The following is an 18006-nucleotide window of genomic DNA, read 5'->3' on the forward strand; positions in this document are numbered from 1 at the left end:
CCCCTCTCCATGAACATCTGAATGGGATTTCTTGGGGTAGAGAGCAGAAGGAAGCTGCCTCTTATTTGGGGTACGCTTTGGAATTTGCTTTGAAGTTCTGTGGCTGGCATCAGAGGTTACTTTAAAACTTAATTTGTTTAAAATTGTCTTTGATAAAATAAACGTACATTTTCAAAATAGGCAAACAGATCTCTAATTCCAGTCTTTTTAAATTTAGAGATTAAATAGTTACAATCTATATTTTTTTTGATAGCAAGTCAATTAATTTCAACCATGTGGTTTTAACTGCACAAGTTAAGGTTCCAATGTAATTAACTGACAGCTGTCACACAGGCGGCCAGCGGTACTGCACCCATTTCTGACAGATTTTACAGACCAGCACACTTTTTAATGTGGAGATTCCTGTGATGGAATGTGCTTTTCCTGACATTGTGTGCTTATGTGGATTCTTTAAATAAAGTGACGGGTAACATCCAGGAAGGATGTTGGATCTTTTCTGATGTTTGGGAACCATTATTTTGTAATTTCAGCAACCGTGGAAAAACAGATTTCAGAGCACTTCTGGGTTTCCTTGCAATAAAGCACTGCTTTTCAAGTAGTTTCCATTTTCACTCTGTGGGTGGACAGCCCAGTGAGAGGTTTCAGTAGTGTGGTCTCCTGTTCCACCACTGACACAAGCAAAGTAGATTGGCGGCCAACTTTCTGGTTTCACAGCGCAATTTTCAGTGGTTTAGCGCACATAGGGCTTTTTGCAGACATTTTGCTGGTTCTGGTGCCACCAGCACAAAGTGATGTCGCAGGGCAGAGCCTAGTGGGTCAATGCATCCCACAAAGCTCCGCACCAAAAGCATTGTGCCCTGCTTTATCAGTCTCGCTGATCTGCAACCTCTGAAATCTGATGGCAAAGAGCAGGGTCAGAGGTCACTGATTGCCTGTTTGTTAGCTGCTGTCATTGCCATGTCACTGCATTGTAGAGTTTGCATTTAAGTCTGTGCCTCTTTAACAAAATTATTATAATAGTGATGAACCATTCCCTAGTTGCAGGTTCATATGAAATAAATTATAAGTGATACCTATGATTTGGTATGGTCGCTAACGTTTCACATAATTAATAACAGCCACACCTGATGGGTAGCGTCCCAGTGTCAACCTTGTGAGTACGGCCCAGTAACGAGAGCTGATGTGGATTCCACTGACCTGGCTGTCTGCATTCCAGTGAATGTGAAAGAAGACAGGATGCCTTCCTCCGATGACATTCTGGGCTGCCAGACTAAGACCAGGTTAGATCTGACTGCTCGGGCCCAGACACTAAGATGCAGGCATCCCTCAGCATCTCTAACTGCTGTACTTCCACATCTCCCTCCTGGGCCACAGCTCTTCGGCTACACCAAAATTCATTTTGAGCTGTCACAGCCAAGCTCGGGCATGTACATCTCTATGGATACTAATGAGCAGGTCCTTTAGAAAGACTTGAACTTCTACAGACGCAATGCTGCATTCTGGGGCAGCTCCTGCAGCGTAATCTTTCCAGATGAGATGTCAGTAGGTCCTGCGGCACAGAATCCAGTACCTATAGGATCCTTAGTTCCCCAATGTGTGTGTCAGTGCGTGCTGTGTGCCATGGTGAAAAGCCTAATGACCCTTGATAAGCCTAGTTGCCCTTTTTAAGCAACCAGATCGTCCATAACGTACTGACCCTGAAACCCTATAGATTGCTGGGACTGTATTTGAGCCGTCCCATGCTCCAGCCCATAGATCCCTCCTGCTTCTCTGGAAGTCCAGTCATTGACAAAGCTGATCTAGATGAACAGCATGTAATTAAGACATTTAGGGAACTGTGAAATTAACTGAAAGGCAAAGATAATGAAAACAGGATTGTTCCTAAGGATGCATGAAGAAGAGTACATCTCTACCTCAGGCTATCCATTTTTTTTTTTTTTATTTCTTTTATTGATTGTATACAAACAAAAACAATGAAAACCAAACAAGCAGCATGATCATAATGCTTGAATTGCACATCAAGTGATCGTAGTCACTGCTCCCATTATCCCACCCTCCCCCCGTGAGCCTATTTGTCCATCTCTTACAGTGTTTGGCACATGCGGCTGAGTTTCGTCTTCTCCGGAGTCATTTGGGTTTGATGTTACTTCAAACAATTCTGTTATTAGCGCCTTCCAGGCCAATAGGGTGCCCACCTCCCCCTCATCAGCCCGGCTGCTCGCCTCTTGCCATGCCACCGTTTCAGCCTCCGCCCATTTCTGTAGACCCTTCCACCATACATCCACCTTAGGTTTGTGGCATTTCTTCCACCCCATGGCGATCCTACGTTTCACAAGCACATACGCCAGATTTCTTAGTTTCTCAATATGTTTGAGTTTCCGCGGCCTAGGGAACCAACCCAGTAAGCAGGCCCAAGCCGTGTCTATAACAAGAGTAACCCCTTTATCAGCTAGTCTCTGAGCCACATCACTCCAGTAGCATCTAATAATCAGGCACGACCAAAACATATGTGTCATGTCAGCGTTTTCTAGGTTACATTTAGGACACACTTGTATGCCAGCGTTTTCGGAACTTAGATATCCTCAAGGGGGTCATATATGCCCTATGCGTTACAAACAGCTGAATTTGTTTTAATCTGGCATTTCTAGATACTTTTTTGTGGTAGCCCAGGGCAAGCTCCCACATCCCGTCCTCCATCGGGGCCCCCACTTCCATATCCCAGTCCAGTCAATCTTTACCCACCTTAGCCATCACCATCTCGTACAGTCTCGAGATCTCATGACCTCCTTCAGACATATCATACATTGTTTCCAAAACTGCATCTGGTTCTTCTATCAGAACTGTTTCTGGCCAGGTGCCCTTAATCATTCGCACCAATCTAATGTATGTGACGTATTGCCCCGTGTATAGCCCCACCTCTTCGTTAAGTTCTATAAACTCCTTAATGGTTCCCTCCTGCCAGACATCGCCTAGCGTCGCCAGCCCCACCGATTCCCAGTAGTTCCTAACAATCACCCTTAGCTGATCATCCCCCCCTGTTAAAGCAACCAACGGTACCTGCAGGAAGCACGGGTATGGGACCTCCATTAGGCAACAAGTCCTACGCCAAATTTTCCGCCCCAGCTTCAACATCGCAGGGCGCCCCCTCATGTCAGTTTCGGACAGCCAGATCATTTCTTTCAAATAAAACGGGGCACAGTCCTGCCCAAGTACCCTGTGCTCAGGGGTCACTTCATCGGAGAGCCACTTAGCCACATATTGCAATTGTCCCGCCAAATAATAAACCTCAAAATGGGGCAGTCTGACACCTCCTTTGTCGTAAAAGTTCTGAAGTTTCCAGAACGCCACCCTATTTCGGGTACCGTGCCACAAGAAGTCCCTACACATGCTGTTCAATTTACTAAAAAACTTCTTGGGAATTATGTGTGGGATATTGCTAAAGTAATGCAATAGCCTGGGCAGAACTACCATCTTGAGCATAGCCCCCCGCCCCATCATCGCTAAGGGCAATCTTGCCCAGAACTGCATGCTGTTTCTGATTTTCTCAACGGCTACTTCCGTATTGTGTCTGTGTTCGTCCTGCGCCGTGTGATATATATCTATGCCTAAATAGCGAAAAGAGCGCGTTGCCCACGGTACCTGTAGCACCGGCAGACCTCCTGCAGGGATCCCCCTATAGTCACCTAATGGGAACATGACAGACTTTTGGGGGTTTACCGAGATGTCCGACAACTCTGCATACCTTTCCATCACTTCAAGTATGTATAAGAGGTTTTCTTCTGGGTGTTGTAAGTATAGCAACAGATCGTCCGCTTACAAGGATATCAAGTGTTGTTCCCCTCCCACCTCAATGCCAATTGTCTCATATTGTGCCCTAAGGTATATTGCCAAAGGCTCCAGGGCACCTCAGGCTATCCATCTCACTAACTATTTCATACCGTAATGCCTGTGGTGACGCTAATGTTGTGTGAGAAGCAGATGCCTGCACTACAGAATAAGAATAATCTCCCGGGTTGACGTCACGGTAACAATAATGCAAGTAAGGCTTCATGCACACATCCTTTCTACTTTTGCCTTATTCTCTGGGGTTTTTATGTAAGGCCTTCTTTGTATCCTTTTTCACTGTCAGTAAGGTTCTCGCCTCTGCTGCGGTATTAATGGCTTCACAAGTGACTCCAGAAAAAATGAGGTATTGTGTTGGTGTTGATGATTCAGAGGTTGCAGCTGGAAATTAGCTGGGAGTTCACTGCAACATAGTTTTCCATGAGACCATATTGGTCATAGACAGCGGATTGTTTCCGCTGATTTCAACCGGTCTCTTGAACATGGATTTATCAGTCAATAGTCAATCTTTTTTAACTAGATGTTTCCTTGTGTTTCTGTCGGGCCTCACTAGAATTATATAACATTTAGGAAGGAATATGCAGCCCAGCAGCCCAGCGCCAGAGCACAAGATGGCAAACACCTCCACGGCCACCATGTACTTCCCGCGTGTGCTCAGGTACGCGGGGATGAAGGAGATCCACACACTGACAAACACCAGCATACTGAAGGTGATCAGCTTGGCCTCATTGAAGCTTCCAGGGAGATTCCTGGAGAGAAAGGCCACAATGAAGCTGATGGTGGCGAGGAGACCCAAGTATCCCATCATGCAGTAGAAGAAGAGGTGTTCCCCTTCATTACATTCAAAAATGATTTTATCCTTATATGAAATAATGTTCAGCTCTGGAAATGGTGGAGATCTCGCCAACCACACAACACATATGAGAACTTGTATCGTAGAACAGATGAAGACAATAAAGCTTGGCGTCTTCCATCCCAGCCACTTCCTTGCTGAGCTGTTGGGATTCGTTGCTTTAAAGGCTATGACGACGATTATAGTTTTTGCCAGGATAGAGGAGACACTGATGGAAAATACTACCCCAAAGACAGTCTGCCGGAGCATGCAAGTGAGCTTCCTGGGCTGGCCAATGAAGATGAAGGGGCAGAAAGAACAGAGCATCAGGGAGAGGAGGAGAAGGTAGCTGAGCCCACGGTTGTTGCCCTTAACAAGGGGAGTGTCTCTATACTTGATGAAGACACATAGCACAGAAGCAGTGAGCAACGTCATTAGAGCAGCACTTATGATGAGTATTTGACCCAGGGGCTCATCCGGCGAGAGGAACTCAATCACCTTCTCTTTGCAATGCACATGGTTTTCATTGGGCCACTGGTGTTGAGGACATTGTATACAATCATCTGTGTCTGAATTAAAAACACAAAAAACATGCGTGTTAGCTTGGGTGATAGACACTTCTTAGAAAACACCTAAATCTGAAAGTACAGCCATGCTCAAATGTATTAACATTCATAAGACTGCAGTTCCTAGAAATCTACGATTGTTAGCAAAGATTGTATTCATTTTATAACATTTAAATAATGTGGATTCTGATGAGTGTTGCATCACTAAAAGAAAATGGTTAAGAATGTGGGCCCACATGACAACACTGAAATCCTAACCATTCCAAAACACATGATATCCTAGATAGGAACCTGACAGTCATGAGGGTCTTTTCCACTCTGGGGTCCAAAGTGATCCGTGGTAGCAAAGAGCACAGAGTGGTGGGAAATCACACCCGTGTTGGTAGTTGACAACATTCATGTTTATGTTGCATTTGCCCCACTCACGTCGGCTTCCCGCCTGCTGTGATGTGCATACGTACATGTAACATGGACGATCCCGCCCACTTTCACTGCATTCAACTTACAAAAGGTCGAAATGACCTCATAGCTGCCAGCCCCCCCCCCCCGTCCCCATTTCTCTCATATTGGCACCTCCCGGGCAATAGCAGTACATGTAGTTCTACACCCTGCCCCACCACCTTGAGTTTCCAGAGTCATCTCACTCACTGCAGTATTTGATTTTTGTTTCCTTTTTTTTTTTTGACACATATTCGGTTTGTACAAACAAAAAAATGGCACTCGCAAGCAGCACAATTCAGCCGAACCCCAACCTAAGCGTTTGCGACATGGTCAAACCTTTAACACCAAATGCTCAATTCTGCGTCTTGAAACAGATCCAGGGAGGCGGATGAAGGATCGATTGGGACCCCCCAAGGCACCTGATTAGCCATGGGAAGCTTGGAGGAGGGTGATGACAAGCAGAGGGAGGGGGCGGGGGGACTGTGACATGTCTGCACTAGCAGGAGCCAAAGCCACCTTCTACAGGAGTTCTATAGAGATGGTTAGTACTGCAACTCCACGCACTGCCCAATAAGAGTTGATGCCGTTGAAACGTCAGATAAACTGTACTTAGATTTACTCAAAGGATCTACAGGAGACCTGCGACCCACAGAGGCCAACTCCTGATAACTGCCCCCCTTCATGACAGCGGTGGAGACCACTCTGTTTCCCTGAGAGGGCAGGAGCTCCAGAGCTGTCGATGTCGCGCTAAAGGACCCTCAGTGTGAATGCCACTGAGAAGAAAAAAGAGAGAGTCCAAGGGAGGGGAAGAACATGAAGAAAACAATGCATATCGAACGAATCCTGCCATGCCTGTATCCACCATAATACACAGTTAAAACCCCTCCTAGAGGGGAGTGGGTTTACATGTATGTGCTTTGTGGCCCTCATATCCCCAGAATCATGAATATAGAGGCATGTTACACATGTCACTCACATACATTTAACATCCTCTCCATGGAGATTGCTCAGATGGACCATGTGTATACATCCGGCATGTATGTGAGTCCTTTACATAGGCGAGGTGAACCTGTGGAAATACCTCTCATAATAAAGGTCAGGGACACATATCTTCTGCCAATGAGACATTAGAAATGAGGAACCTACTGATAGTTCAAGGTGGTTCGGACTGTTCTCTACGTCAGTGTTATTTGCGCCGCTTCTGTCGGGTTCCGAGTGTAATTCAGCCTGCATTATCGAGCAAGAGTTTCTTTAGCACATGTCTCCTATTAATATGATGGCATTAAGATGCTGTGAAACCTACTGTAAAGTGACCCGCCCTCCTACTTTTCTGTAATTCTACAGGAAGAGTGGGCGAGGAACCCGGCTAAGCAGCACGGTGCGCCCCAGGTTGAATCCTTTGCTCTCGCGCATACCCTGCCTCTGAAACCAATCCCTTCATGTTTGAGTGTTAACCTATCATACAACACAGTAGGAGCACTTACACTAACATTGCACCATAGAATCCGAAGGACACTGAACGGCGACTCCTTATGCACACTCCTCAATCGGCTACCACGAGATGAATACTGGCAACGAATTGCACATCTTCCATAGCATTCCAAAGCAGCTGAATGATTCCATGAATCATGTATATACATATATATATATATAAATGCACATGTGCAATGCAGCTTCCACACCTTCCCTCACACATGTCCTTCACAGAGTCACCATTACTTATTTCTTGCACTTCCTCGCCTTCCGCTCCTCCCATCGCCTCTGGGGCTCCTCGCCCTCGTGGACTGGTTGTCATTTCCTACATCCAGATACCCACCTCTTTAAGCCTCATTCCTATAGGCCATACTGTGACGTGGCCACCCTCAATTCTTGATGATTGTGCAACATCGGTGGATGCATTACTTTACAGCTCTAAACCATCTTCTCAATTCTTGATGGCTGTGCAACATCGGTGGATGCATTACTTTACAGCTCTAAACCATCTTCTCAATTCTTGATGGCTGTGCAACATCGGTGGATGCATTACTTTACAGCTCTATCCCAATCTTCTCAATTCAGGATGGCTGTGCAACATCGGTGGATGCATTACTTTACAGCTCTAAACCATCTTCTCAATTCTTGATGGCTGTGCAACATCGGTGGATTCATTACTTTACAGCTCTAAACCATCTTCTATGTTGATGCATTACTTTACAGCTCTAAACCATCTTCTCAATTCGTGATGGCGGTGCAACATCGGTGGATGCATTACTTTACAGCTCTAAACCATCTTCTCAATTCTTGATGGCTGTGCAACATCGGTGGATGCATTACTTTACAGCTCTAAACCATCTTCTCAATTCTTGATGGCTGTGCAACATCGGTGGATGCATTACTTTACAGCTCTATCCCAATCTTCTCAATTCAGGATGGCTGTGCAACATCGGTGGATGCATTACTTAACAGCGCTAACCCATCTTCTCAATTCTTGATGGCTGTGCAACATTGGTGGATGCATTACTTTACAGCTCTATCCCAATCTTCTCAATTCATGATGGCTGTGCAACATCGGTGGATGCATTACTTTACAGCTCTAACCCATCTTCTCAATTCTTGATGGCTGTGCAACATCGGTGGATGCATTACTTTACAGCTCGAACCCATCTTCTCAATTCTTGATGGCTGTGCAACATCGGTGGATGCATTACTTTACAGCTCTATCCCAATCTTCTCAATTCATGATGGTTGTGCAACATCGGTGGATGCATTACTTTACAGCTCTAACACATCTTCTCAATTCTTGATGGCTGTGCAACATCAGTGGATGCATTACTTTACAGCTCTATCCCAATCTTCTCAATTCATGATGGCTGTGCAACATCGGTGGATGCATTACTTTACAGCTCTAACCCATCTTCTCAATTCGTGATGGCTGTGCAACATCGGTGGATGCATTACTTTACAGCTCTAACCCATCTTCTCAATTCTAGATGGCTGTGCAACATCGGTGGATGCATTACTTTACAGCTCTTACCCATCTTCTCAATTCTTGATGGCTGTGCAACATCGGTGGATGCATTACTTTACAGCTCTTACCCATCTTCTCAATTCTTGATGGCTGTGCAACCTCGGTGGATGCATTACTTTACAGCTCTTACCCATCTTCTCAATTCTTGATGGCTGTGCAACATCGGTGGATGCATTACTTTACAGCTCTAACCCAATCTTCTCAATCTATATCTGGCGTCCTGCCAGCGATTCTGGCTGATTGGTCTGACTTTAATATTAGTCAACCTTTTGCATTTCACTCTGAAGTAGCTTCACTGCAAACAAAAAATATGGCACTTAATGCTGCTTGTAGAAATCTAATGATCCTGAACAGAAAATGACATGTCTACATCATTTAAGGGGCTACCATGTTACTTACACCCGAAGAAAAACCTTGCCTTCATGAGTAAATTGCCTCTCCACCTCACCCATCTACTGAACTGTTTAAAATGTACAATTTGCTCTGATCTGCTTCAGAATGTGCCTCTGCCAAGGCCCCCCCGCCGCGCCTCCCTTGATCTGCATCCATTGTTTGATTCCCTCTCTTCTTCTCTGTGATACAGGTAACATCCATCAGGCAATCAGTTTCCAGATGTTCTGGATCTCGAGGCCAAATCTTCCTTCTTTACATGTTCCCTCATTATCCACTTAGACCTGGTACATATGGGTAGGTGGAACCATGTCCTGACTAGACAGGGCTCCACCTGCTCGTCTCCTCTCTCCCTTTCTAATGTGTTAGCCACATGGATGTACTTCTCAGTGGAATGTGGCGTCCCTCCACAGGGCATGAAGCTTATGTATACACCTCCTCCCTGAAGGAAACCAATGCTGACCTCCAAATACCATTAGTGGTTGGAAAGGGATATTATATAACTTGGAAAGTGAATCCCTCCAGTCAACCTCATTAATGGAAACAGGACCATCTGTGGCCGGCACCTGATCTGAGCCCAATGCAACCAGCCCCCCCCCCCAAACATTTAGAATACAGGAGAGTCTCTGCATCCAATTACAATCTCAGAAGCAGGTAGCATTTCTCCTGGGAGTTAAATACTTCTTCCATGCTCTGCTAGACGTCTCCATCCCACAGGTAGTGTTCGCAGTAACATTTTCTAAGCTAAGTTAGAGTCTTCCTCAAGCCAGGACTTCTTGGAACTGGATAACAAGGTGATGTGTGATTACAGAGAACACATAACAGAGAATGCTTTTTCAGCAAAAACAATAACAGTGACAAAATATCAATTTCTTTTTGGGGAAGGTTGCCCTCCCCCCATCCTCCCTGATTCTATATGTGCTTAAACCAATCCCAATCCCACCCCATATCTATTTTTTTAAATCTTCGATGATTTTGTATCTCTTTTTGTTTCTCTGTTATAGCATTCTCTCTAATTGTATTCTCTATTACCACTGTATGCCGATATCAAGTGCCTCTGGGCTTTGGACAAGGCATGTCCTGGGCTAGTAATTATTATATCACAAGGCGTGTGGACCAAATGGTCTGGGTTATTTAATAAGTGCACTCTCAGTAAACTGTCTATGGTACTGAGAAGTACAGTTACATAATCTCTAGACACAAAATACTCCCACCTTCACCTAGTCCGCGCATTAGTCACTTCAGCTTCCGGCTTTTCTGTCTCAACAGCAGGCAGAATCTAGTTATATAAAGTTGGCGAGGCAGTGAAGCTTTGGAGAGGCAGTGAGGCATGGCCAGTGTAGGGAAGCCATTGATGATGAGGTGGGAGACAGATTTCCAATGGGATCAAGAAATAGACAGCAATCAATGGTAGATTGGCCCTGAGTTCCTAAAAGACTTAGGCATCAGATGAAATACACCCATTGATTACACATAGCCCTCTAGTATACACATCATTCCATCATTGTACCGCATGCAAGTCATGTCTTGGATCCCGAAATGTTATTGTAGGTATATCATTCAACTTGTCTTGATTTAGGTCACAGGTACAAACAACCATCTAATCCAGTGCCAATTTTAGGGTTTTCATCTCCACAAAACAGAGTAAAAAAAAGAGCTATGCAGCAACAGTTTAGTCACCTACAAAGACTACTGACGTAGGACATGTTTTTGTCTTTCTTAGCCTTTGAGGAAAAATAACATTTAACAAAAATTGCCTGAGGAGGCATTCATCATCAAAGTGAGAATTTGAAGGTCTGCACTTTTGTAATTAATGCAGACCACTGAGCAAAGCCCTATAGATGGAAATATATTTAGGCCGCGTGAAGATTGACCTCTTTTGTTTTATTTCGCCGGCGATGACACTGAATGTTAATCTTCCAAAACAAACTGGACAGTAGCCAACATTTCCTGGAGACAAATCTTGGAGTCATTTCTAAGACAAAGATGACAGAATCTCTCTGTCATCAAAGCCTCCAGTAGCAGCCACGCTGGTGAGGATTCAACAAGCAATTTCCTCAGAGGGGGGTTCCAAACATATGTGAATACAATGGATCGCAAACATCTGTGTGGACTTACATTCCAGTGGTAGTCGTTCTACTTCATTAGGTGCTGGAAGGCCTTCAAAAGGTGCCAATTCTAAGCCGTTCCATACTATATTGATGGTCGTTGTATCACTACGATTTTTGGAAGCCTTTATATTAGCCAAGTGGAGTTAATGTCTCAATGAATAGTCAGGAATATTAGCAGGCTGGGGAAAGACAAACCTTGAGGGAGCTTGTTTTATGTTACAAGGTTGGTTATTTCAGCCCATTCTGGATTGCAGCAATTTCCTAACTACAAAAGTGTTAAATGAAGAAATTCCAATACAATCCCCATTAAGCAACTTGCTCAAGTGGCCAAGCCACAGCATGTAGCTCTGGATTCAAACTAGATAGGGTTTGATTGAGAGGCCAGTTAGGTTGGGTTTGATCCAATGCATTGACTTATTACTGAGGGAATCATAATCCCAGTCTTTAAAACATGTGACAGGGATGCTCTGTCCGTCCAATTTCGTATCTAGGTCCCACAAGAATATCCAAGTGTTTCCATCCTTCTGAAATCAGTAATGATGTTTTATTTATACAGTGCCTTTACCAAAGCGCTTTACACAGAACATATTTAAATACAATATCACCCAACAAAAGCTGGTACTCATTTATCGACTTCGGAAGGCTGAACTTTGAGTTGGCCTTGCCAGGATTCAAACCTGCAACCAGCAGAGCACACCCAGATCCCTGCAGCAAGCTCTCAAACCACTGAGCCATCTTACCAGCTATTACGGTTCTGTGCTACTGTTAAAAAAATGCCATGCCCAACACTGGCTTGCACTCGTCGTAAGGCACTCTGCTGCTTTTGAGCTATGTTAGCAAAATAAACAATACAATACAATACAATTAGGAAAACTCTTTTGGTTAAGTTTATGAAATGTGTAGGCAGTTCGACCATTGCATCTCTGGTTCAGTTATGCAGTTACCCCAGGTGTTGGTGCCACCCAGATGCCCCTTGTAGCCTTTACTGAATACTGTGCTCTTCTGGTACATACCCCAAAGTCATTACACACATTACAAGACTCTCTGACCAACTAAATGGGTTATCCATTCATACTATTAAGTCTGCAAACAGGATCTTTCCAGCTAAAAGGTCTCATGCAGTTCTTTTTTTACCAAGGCTGAAAGGATAGTGATAATGAAAGAATGTGGCTATTTAGGAATGAGGTTGTCTGCATCCCTGAAATGATAAGCAAATTATTAAGCCGGCTTTCCAAATGAAACAAGCAAATGGGGTTATTTTTTAGTTTTGCTCATAGTTTTAAGTTTTGGACTAGCAAAATGATTCTTAATATCTATGAGACCAAAGCCTGCACTATGGCCCTGTATCGGTCCGAAATGTAGGTCTTAATAATGAGGGAGGAACACTGCAAATTGTCCAAATTCCTTTTTTAAAAAAGGTTATTGGCTTTTCCCATGTTGCTAGCCATAGAGATCGTGTTCTTTTTATCATTTCCAGCCTACAATCACTATGTTTTTGCGAAGTAATAGATTATTTAAAAGCTTGTCTTTGCCAATTTGAGTATATTGACCAAGCTTTACCAAGCTTTATGTGTACCCTAGATTACACATGTCAAGACTGAAAAATTAAAAGTCAAACCATCATTTGATTCTCTATATTTGATCTTAAAATTCAGGAACCACAAAAGCGATTATTGAATTGAACTCATATTCACTATTGAGAGCAGAAGATGTACTCACTAAACCCTTGAATTAAATGCATGACGCTGTTATGTACACTCTTGGGATCCAACCTTCTTTGCTTTGGCTCCCTCTTGCTAATGAATGCCTCTACATTCAGGTATAATTGCCTCGGCTAAAACTTGGCTACTTCTCATGGACAGGATTTAAGGTTGTGCTAAGCTCCTGTCCCTTTTGCCCTTACGTACCTGAATCATTGCTACATTGCCTTGTATTCTTGCCTTATTATGTGACCTAACAAAACACATCCTTTTCCCTATGTTTCCGACCCTGGACATTTGACAAGATTGGTTGGTATTACTGTGTTTACTAAACACTTGTGATCCATTGCCACTGGGATCTGACAGCCAGGGCGGCTACCTTCTACCCCAACACCGCAGCTTATCTCTGAGCGGAGCCTTGTGGCTGACACAATTGTTGTGATTTGTGAAACTGTAGAGGCAAAGTGTGCATATTCTCATTTACCACATATGGTGAGTCACAGAGGTGCACAACAATGCTCCAGTGCCCCAACCAGCCCTGCCTCATGAAACAGCAGGCACCAGACAACAGGAACTGCAAATTCACTAACGAAGGTCAGCAGACAAGGCCCGTGCCTGTATGGGCCTGCAAGGACAGAGAAGGTGCCCACTCTTCAATCCCCATTCCACCTTTTATATCCTCTGCGGCCCGTGACCAACCACCTACCACCAAATCACCCACTGCCTGATTCTCCACCACCGATAAGCATATTGCTGCTTGAGGGAGCTGCAGCATGCAACCCAGCACAAACCTCTCCTGCTCCACTACCCCACCCATCCCACCTCCCACATACTTTCAACCACCTAGAGCACCCCTCTTCACATACAAAACTCTCGGTATTCCCCTCCAAACACCCCACCCTACCTAAAACAACCTTGTTTTTTACCACCAATCAGCACCACCTACCTAGGAGGCAACTACATCCATTTAGCCCCCACACGTTCCAACTCCACACCAACCAAGCCATGTCTTTGCCAGTTAAGATTATCTCACGTGCGCTTTCACACCAACCCTGCAACTATGTCACAACCCCCTTGCATCTCCCAATTACATGCTCCCTCGGGAACCCCAGACTCGCTTCTCGCACCACATCACCACCATCTCATCTCAAAGTAGTTACCCCCATCTCAGCCCCATCCCTTCCGCTGAGCCCAACACCTGTCCTAAACCACAGGAAACAACAGCCTTCTGTACACCCTCATCAATGCACGATCGCTATGCGCACATGCTATGGACATCCATGACCTAATTGACAGAAACGCATAGAGAATACTAGCAGTCATTGAAACTCTGCTAGATAATGCAGCCAGACCCATCCTATCTCTAACTTCAGCGAATTCCATACTAAGAAAGGACAGACCTGACAAAACAGGGGGTGGAGTTTCTCTTATCTTTAAATTCAACCTGTCGATCACAGAGTTCACCATGCCCACCCTGCAGGGCTACAACTCCTCTACACTAATCTTTCACTCGACCCTTAAACCACACTCATCCTCATCCTCATCCTCATCTACTGTCACCCCAACAACTTACGCTCCCCTGAAACTGTTACCTCTCCTCCTATTCCCTCTCATCCAGCCCACCACTAGCCTTGTCCTACTAGGAGACTTCAACCTTGGTTTCAACGACCCGATCGACAAGAGATCTACTGCTCGCTTCACCACCTTCACGGAAATGAGCCTTTGCTAAATGGTAAACTCTCCAACTCACGATAAATGCTGCACCCTCGAATGGATAGTAAGTCTTAACATCTACATCACAGCTACCAATCCTATACCTTGGTCAGACAACTCCCAAATCGAATTCAGCATCCCACTCAATCATACGTCCATCACCCAGCCCGCCACCCCACTTCCACCACAACACTCAACACATGGACACTCATTAATGCTATATTAGCTCCCTCCTAAGCCAACCTGCACAAACGACCAACTAACCCGGATGACCCACTGGCTCACGTTGAGGCCTACAACACCACCTTACTACAAACACTAAACTTGCTTCCCCCTTTAAAACAATTCAATCCCCAGCAAGTCAGGTCACACAACAAATGGTTCACAGATGAACCCCAATCCCTTTGTAGACAAAAACAGGCTCTTGAATAGCTCTGTAGAAAACCCACCTCCACAGAAAATAAAGATGCCATCACCGCTTCAGCAAACATTCACAAAGCTACACTCATCTCCTCCAAATCCCATTCCTACATTACAAGATCTCTGAACCTAGTTCCAATGCGAGAGAACTTTTCCAAAATTCTCATAGAGCTTGAAACCCTGCACGCCCATCTCTAAATTCCCCAACTATAAGGCTTTGTGCACAACCATCCAGTCAACCCTCTCTGGCAAAACCCAGAAGCTGAGAGACAAAACCATTGCAAAGAAACACACTCTTTTCTCCACTAACGCTCTCACACACCACCACTCCACCACCGCACCACCAATGGCCCCCTTCCAATTCTCTCTAGTCACCACAGCTGATGTACACAATATCATCAAAGCCCTAAAACCTTCAGATTGTGACATTTACCCAGCGCACATCATCAAGTTCTGCTCAGAAACACCAGCCCCCACCACGGCTGATTTCATCTGTTCCTCCTTTTCCTCCCTCATCGTACCCCCCTACATCAAAGAGGCCTGGGTCAGACCACTCCTCAAGAAACCTTTTCTGGACCCCATCCCTCCCGACCAACTTTCGCTCCATTACAAAAGTACCCTTCTTACTCAAAATACTGGATAACACTGCCTATATGCAAATCTAATCCTACCTCGAACTCCACCGTTTACTTGGATCCTACCAATCTGGCTTCTGGCCCTCCCACAGCACTGAATCAGCCCTCTTTGACCACCTCAAAATCCAACTTGACAACATCCGTGACTCAGGTAACCTTGCCCGTCTCCTCCTCCATTGGCTTTCGACTGCATTCAACCTTGTTGACCATGACATCCAATGTGAGCACAACAGAACGCAATTCACTGTACTCCAGAAGCAACCAGTAAGGTAAAATCCTTCCTTAATGAGCGTTCTTCCAGAGCCTTTATCAGCAATGTGCCTTAGATCCCATCCCTATCCCTTACAGTGTTCCCCAAGGCATCTCCCTCACCCACTATGGCATTTACACAAGGTCACTATTCCACCACCTGGCCAATCTGAACATTCCCAACACCAATTTTGTTGATACCCAGATTCTACTGAAACTCACAGGTAGTTACTCCCAAGACTCCACTATGATCAACTAAATTTACAGTATCATACAAAATTGGATGGCTAACCATCACCTTTGCCTCAACGACGACAAAACAGAGATACTTATCAGCTCTTCACACAGCTCAAAAACACTCGACCCTGCCTATGCCTCGTTCACCATCGACGGTAACCCCATCCCAGTTACGAGCAATGTAAAAACCCTTGGAGTCTACCTAGATGCAGAAGTCAACACACACAAACACATCAATTCCCTTTCATCCTCCACTCCATAGATCACAAAACTCATTGAACTTAGCCATACATTCCTGTCACCAGACAACTGCCTGACACTGAACATAGCCATCATAGGCAGTTAACTAGACTACTGCAATGCCCTATTCGCTAAACTCCATCTCCTGCAAAACTATGCTCTCAGAGCCGCCTGGGGTCTAAAGCCCACTGATCATATCTCAGAAGCCAGAAGAGGCACCCGCTGGCATGGATAGATTTCAAGACCTTTGCAATTTCCCACTTCTGCATTCATAAACCAGACTCTGCCTACCTAAACACCTGCAGCTGCATACCACCTATGTTCATCCTCCTCCCTCTCACTACTCTCCGTGAGATTCAACAAAATACGTGATGGAGGATCTAGCTTTGTGGTCATAGTCCCTTCACTCTGGAACTTATTGTCACCTCTCATCCGAGACAAACCTCCCTACCTGATCTTCAGAAAACTCCTAAAAACATGACTCTTCAACAGATATGATTGCAGCCCCGTAAAATGATCCTTGCTCCATATGCCTCCCTGTCTCCACCCACTCTTGGTCTGCCTACATAATGCCTCACCTATATTTTCGAATGCTTTGTATTGTGATGAATCTGTAGATGTCGTCATTTCTCCCTTAGTGGGAGCCCATTCCCATGGGTCCAGGGTGGGGCGTTCACAGTACAATATACCCCCTGGATTTGTGCACAGTGTAAGGATCCCATGGAAGAGGAAGCCCCTTATGGGATTGGGAACAGCCATTCCCTGAGAATGTAGTATACCTCTGCTTTGTTGCACCCGACCTCTTTGCCAAAGCCAAACTTTCCTTCCCTCACTCCAACTAATGCCAATATCTTTTATTGTAAAGTCAGCCAACCTAATACAATGAACACAACTAAGGCACACAATGATCAAAGTTGCCTTCCATACATTGTTAATGCAAGTACTGGGAAGAAGAATATGGCTAAGCGTAGGAAGATTACTTGAGGGAACTGTTGTGTGCGGTCTAGTTATCCACCGTACCCGATTGGACCAAAGCAATACAAAATTGAGGAGAGAAACCAGGTGAAGGCAATCCACCCACCTGAGAGGAACTGCTTGGTATGCCAAAGCGACCACCACAGTAAGGGAGAGGAAAACGCTGTGCACGGTGGAGGGCGTAGAACAGTGGAAGTCCAGGATGTGGGGACTATGCGGCTCACTGCCCGAACCACCCTCTTGGCAGGAGAAGCAGCACTATGATGAGGCATGCAGAGAGAGACACAGAAGTCTGCCAAGCCAGTAGCGATGAAGCAAGGTCCCCGAATGCTACCATAGCCTTGCGCTGACGTCCCGCTGCTCGTATGATGAAAACCAAGCATAAAGGTATACAGGGGAACCGAGTGGTGCTAGGGGTCCGGGAATGCTGGAACCCTGAGAGACTGAAGATAAGAGGATCTGGGACCCTAAGAGAAAGTTAGGTAGTTAAGAAAGGCACTCATGCTTGGCAGGGGAGTAACCCAAGCTGTTCTGATAATGCATTGCAAGTCTGGGATCTGCACCCATACGAGAGTCAGAGAATAAGAGGGTCTGGGACCCTGGGAGCAAAGGAGTCGGACATGAGAGAATGCTACGCTTTGAAAGTC

General features: G+C 45.2%; 1 protein-coding gene across 1 annotated transcript in view; it reads right to left on the reverse strand.

The window, feature by feature from the left end:
* Nucleotides 1-4345: 4345 nt before the first annotated feature.
* Nucleotides 4346-18006, reverse strand: part of LOC138562532 (extracellular calcium-sensing receptor-like) — a 120548-nt gene continuing 106887 nt past the window's right edge. The window contains exon 6 of the mRNA XM_069642777.1: nucleotides 4346-5238. Within this exon, the coding sequence (XP_069498878.1) occupies nucleotides 4346-5238 (893 nt within the window). The remainder of the gene's footprint in view (nucleotides 5239-18006) is intronic.

Source organism: Ambystoma mexicanum, unplaced genomic scaffold, assembly GCF_040938575.1.
Source record: "Ambystoma mexicanum isolate Mex_15411 unplaced genomic scaffold, UKY_AmexF1_1 Mex_scaf57, whole genome shotgun sequence".
Lineage (NCBI taxonomy): Eukaryota > Metazoa > Chordata > Amphibia > Caudata > Ambystomatidae > Ambystoma > Ambystoma mexicanum.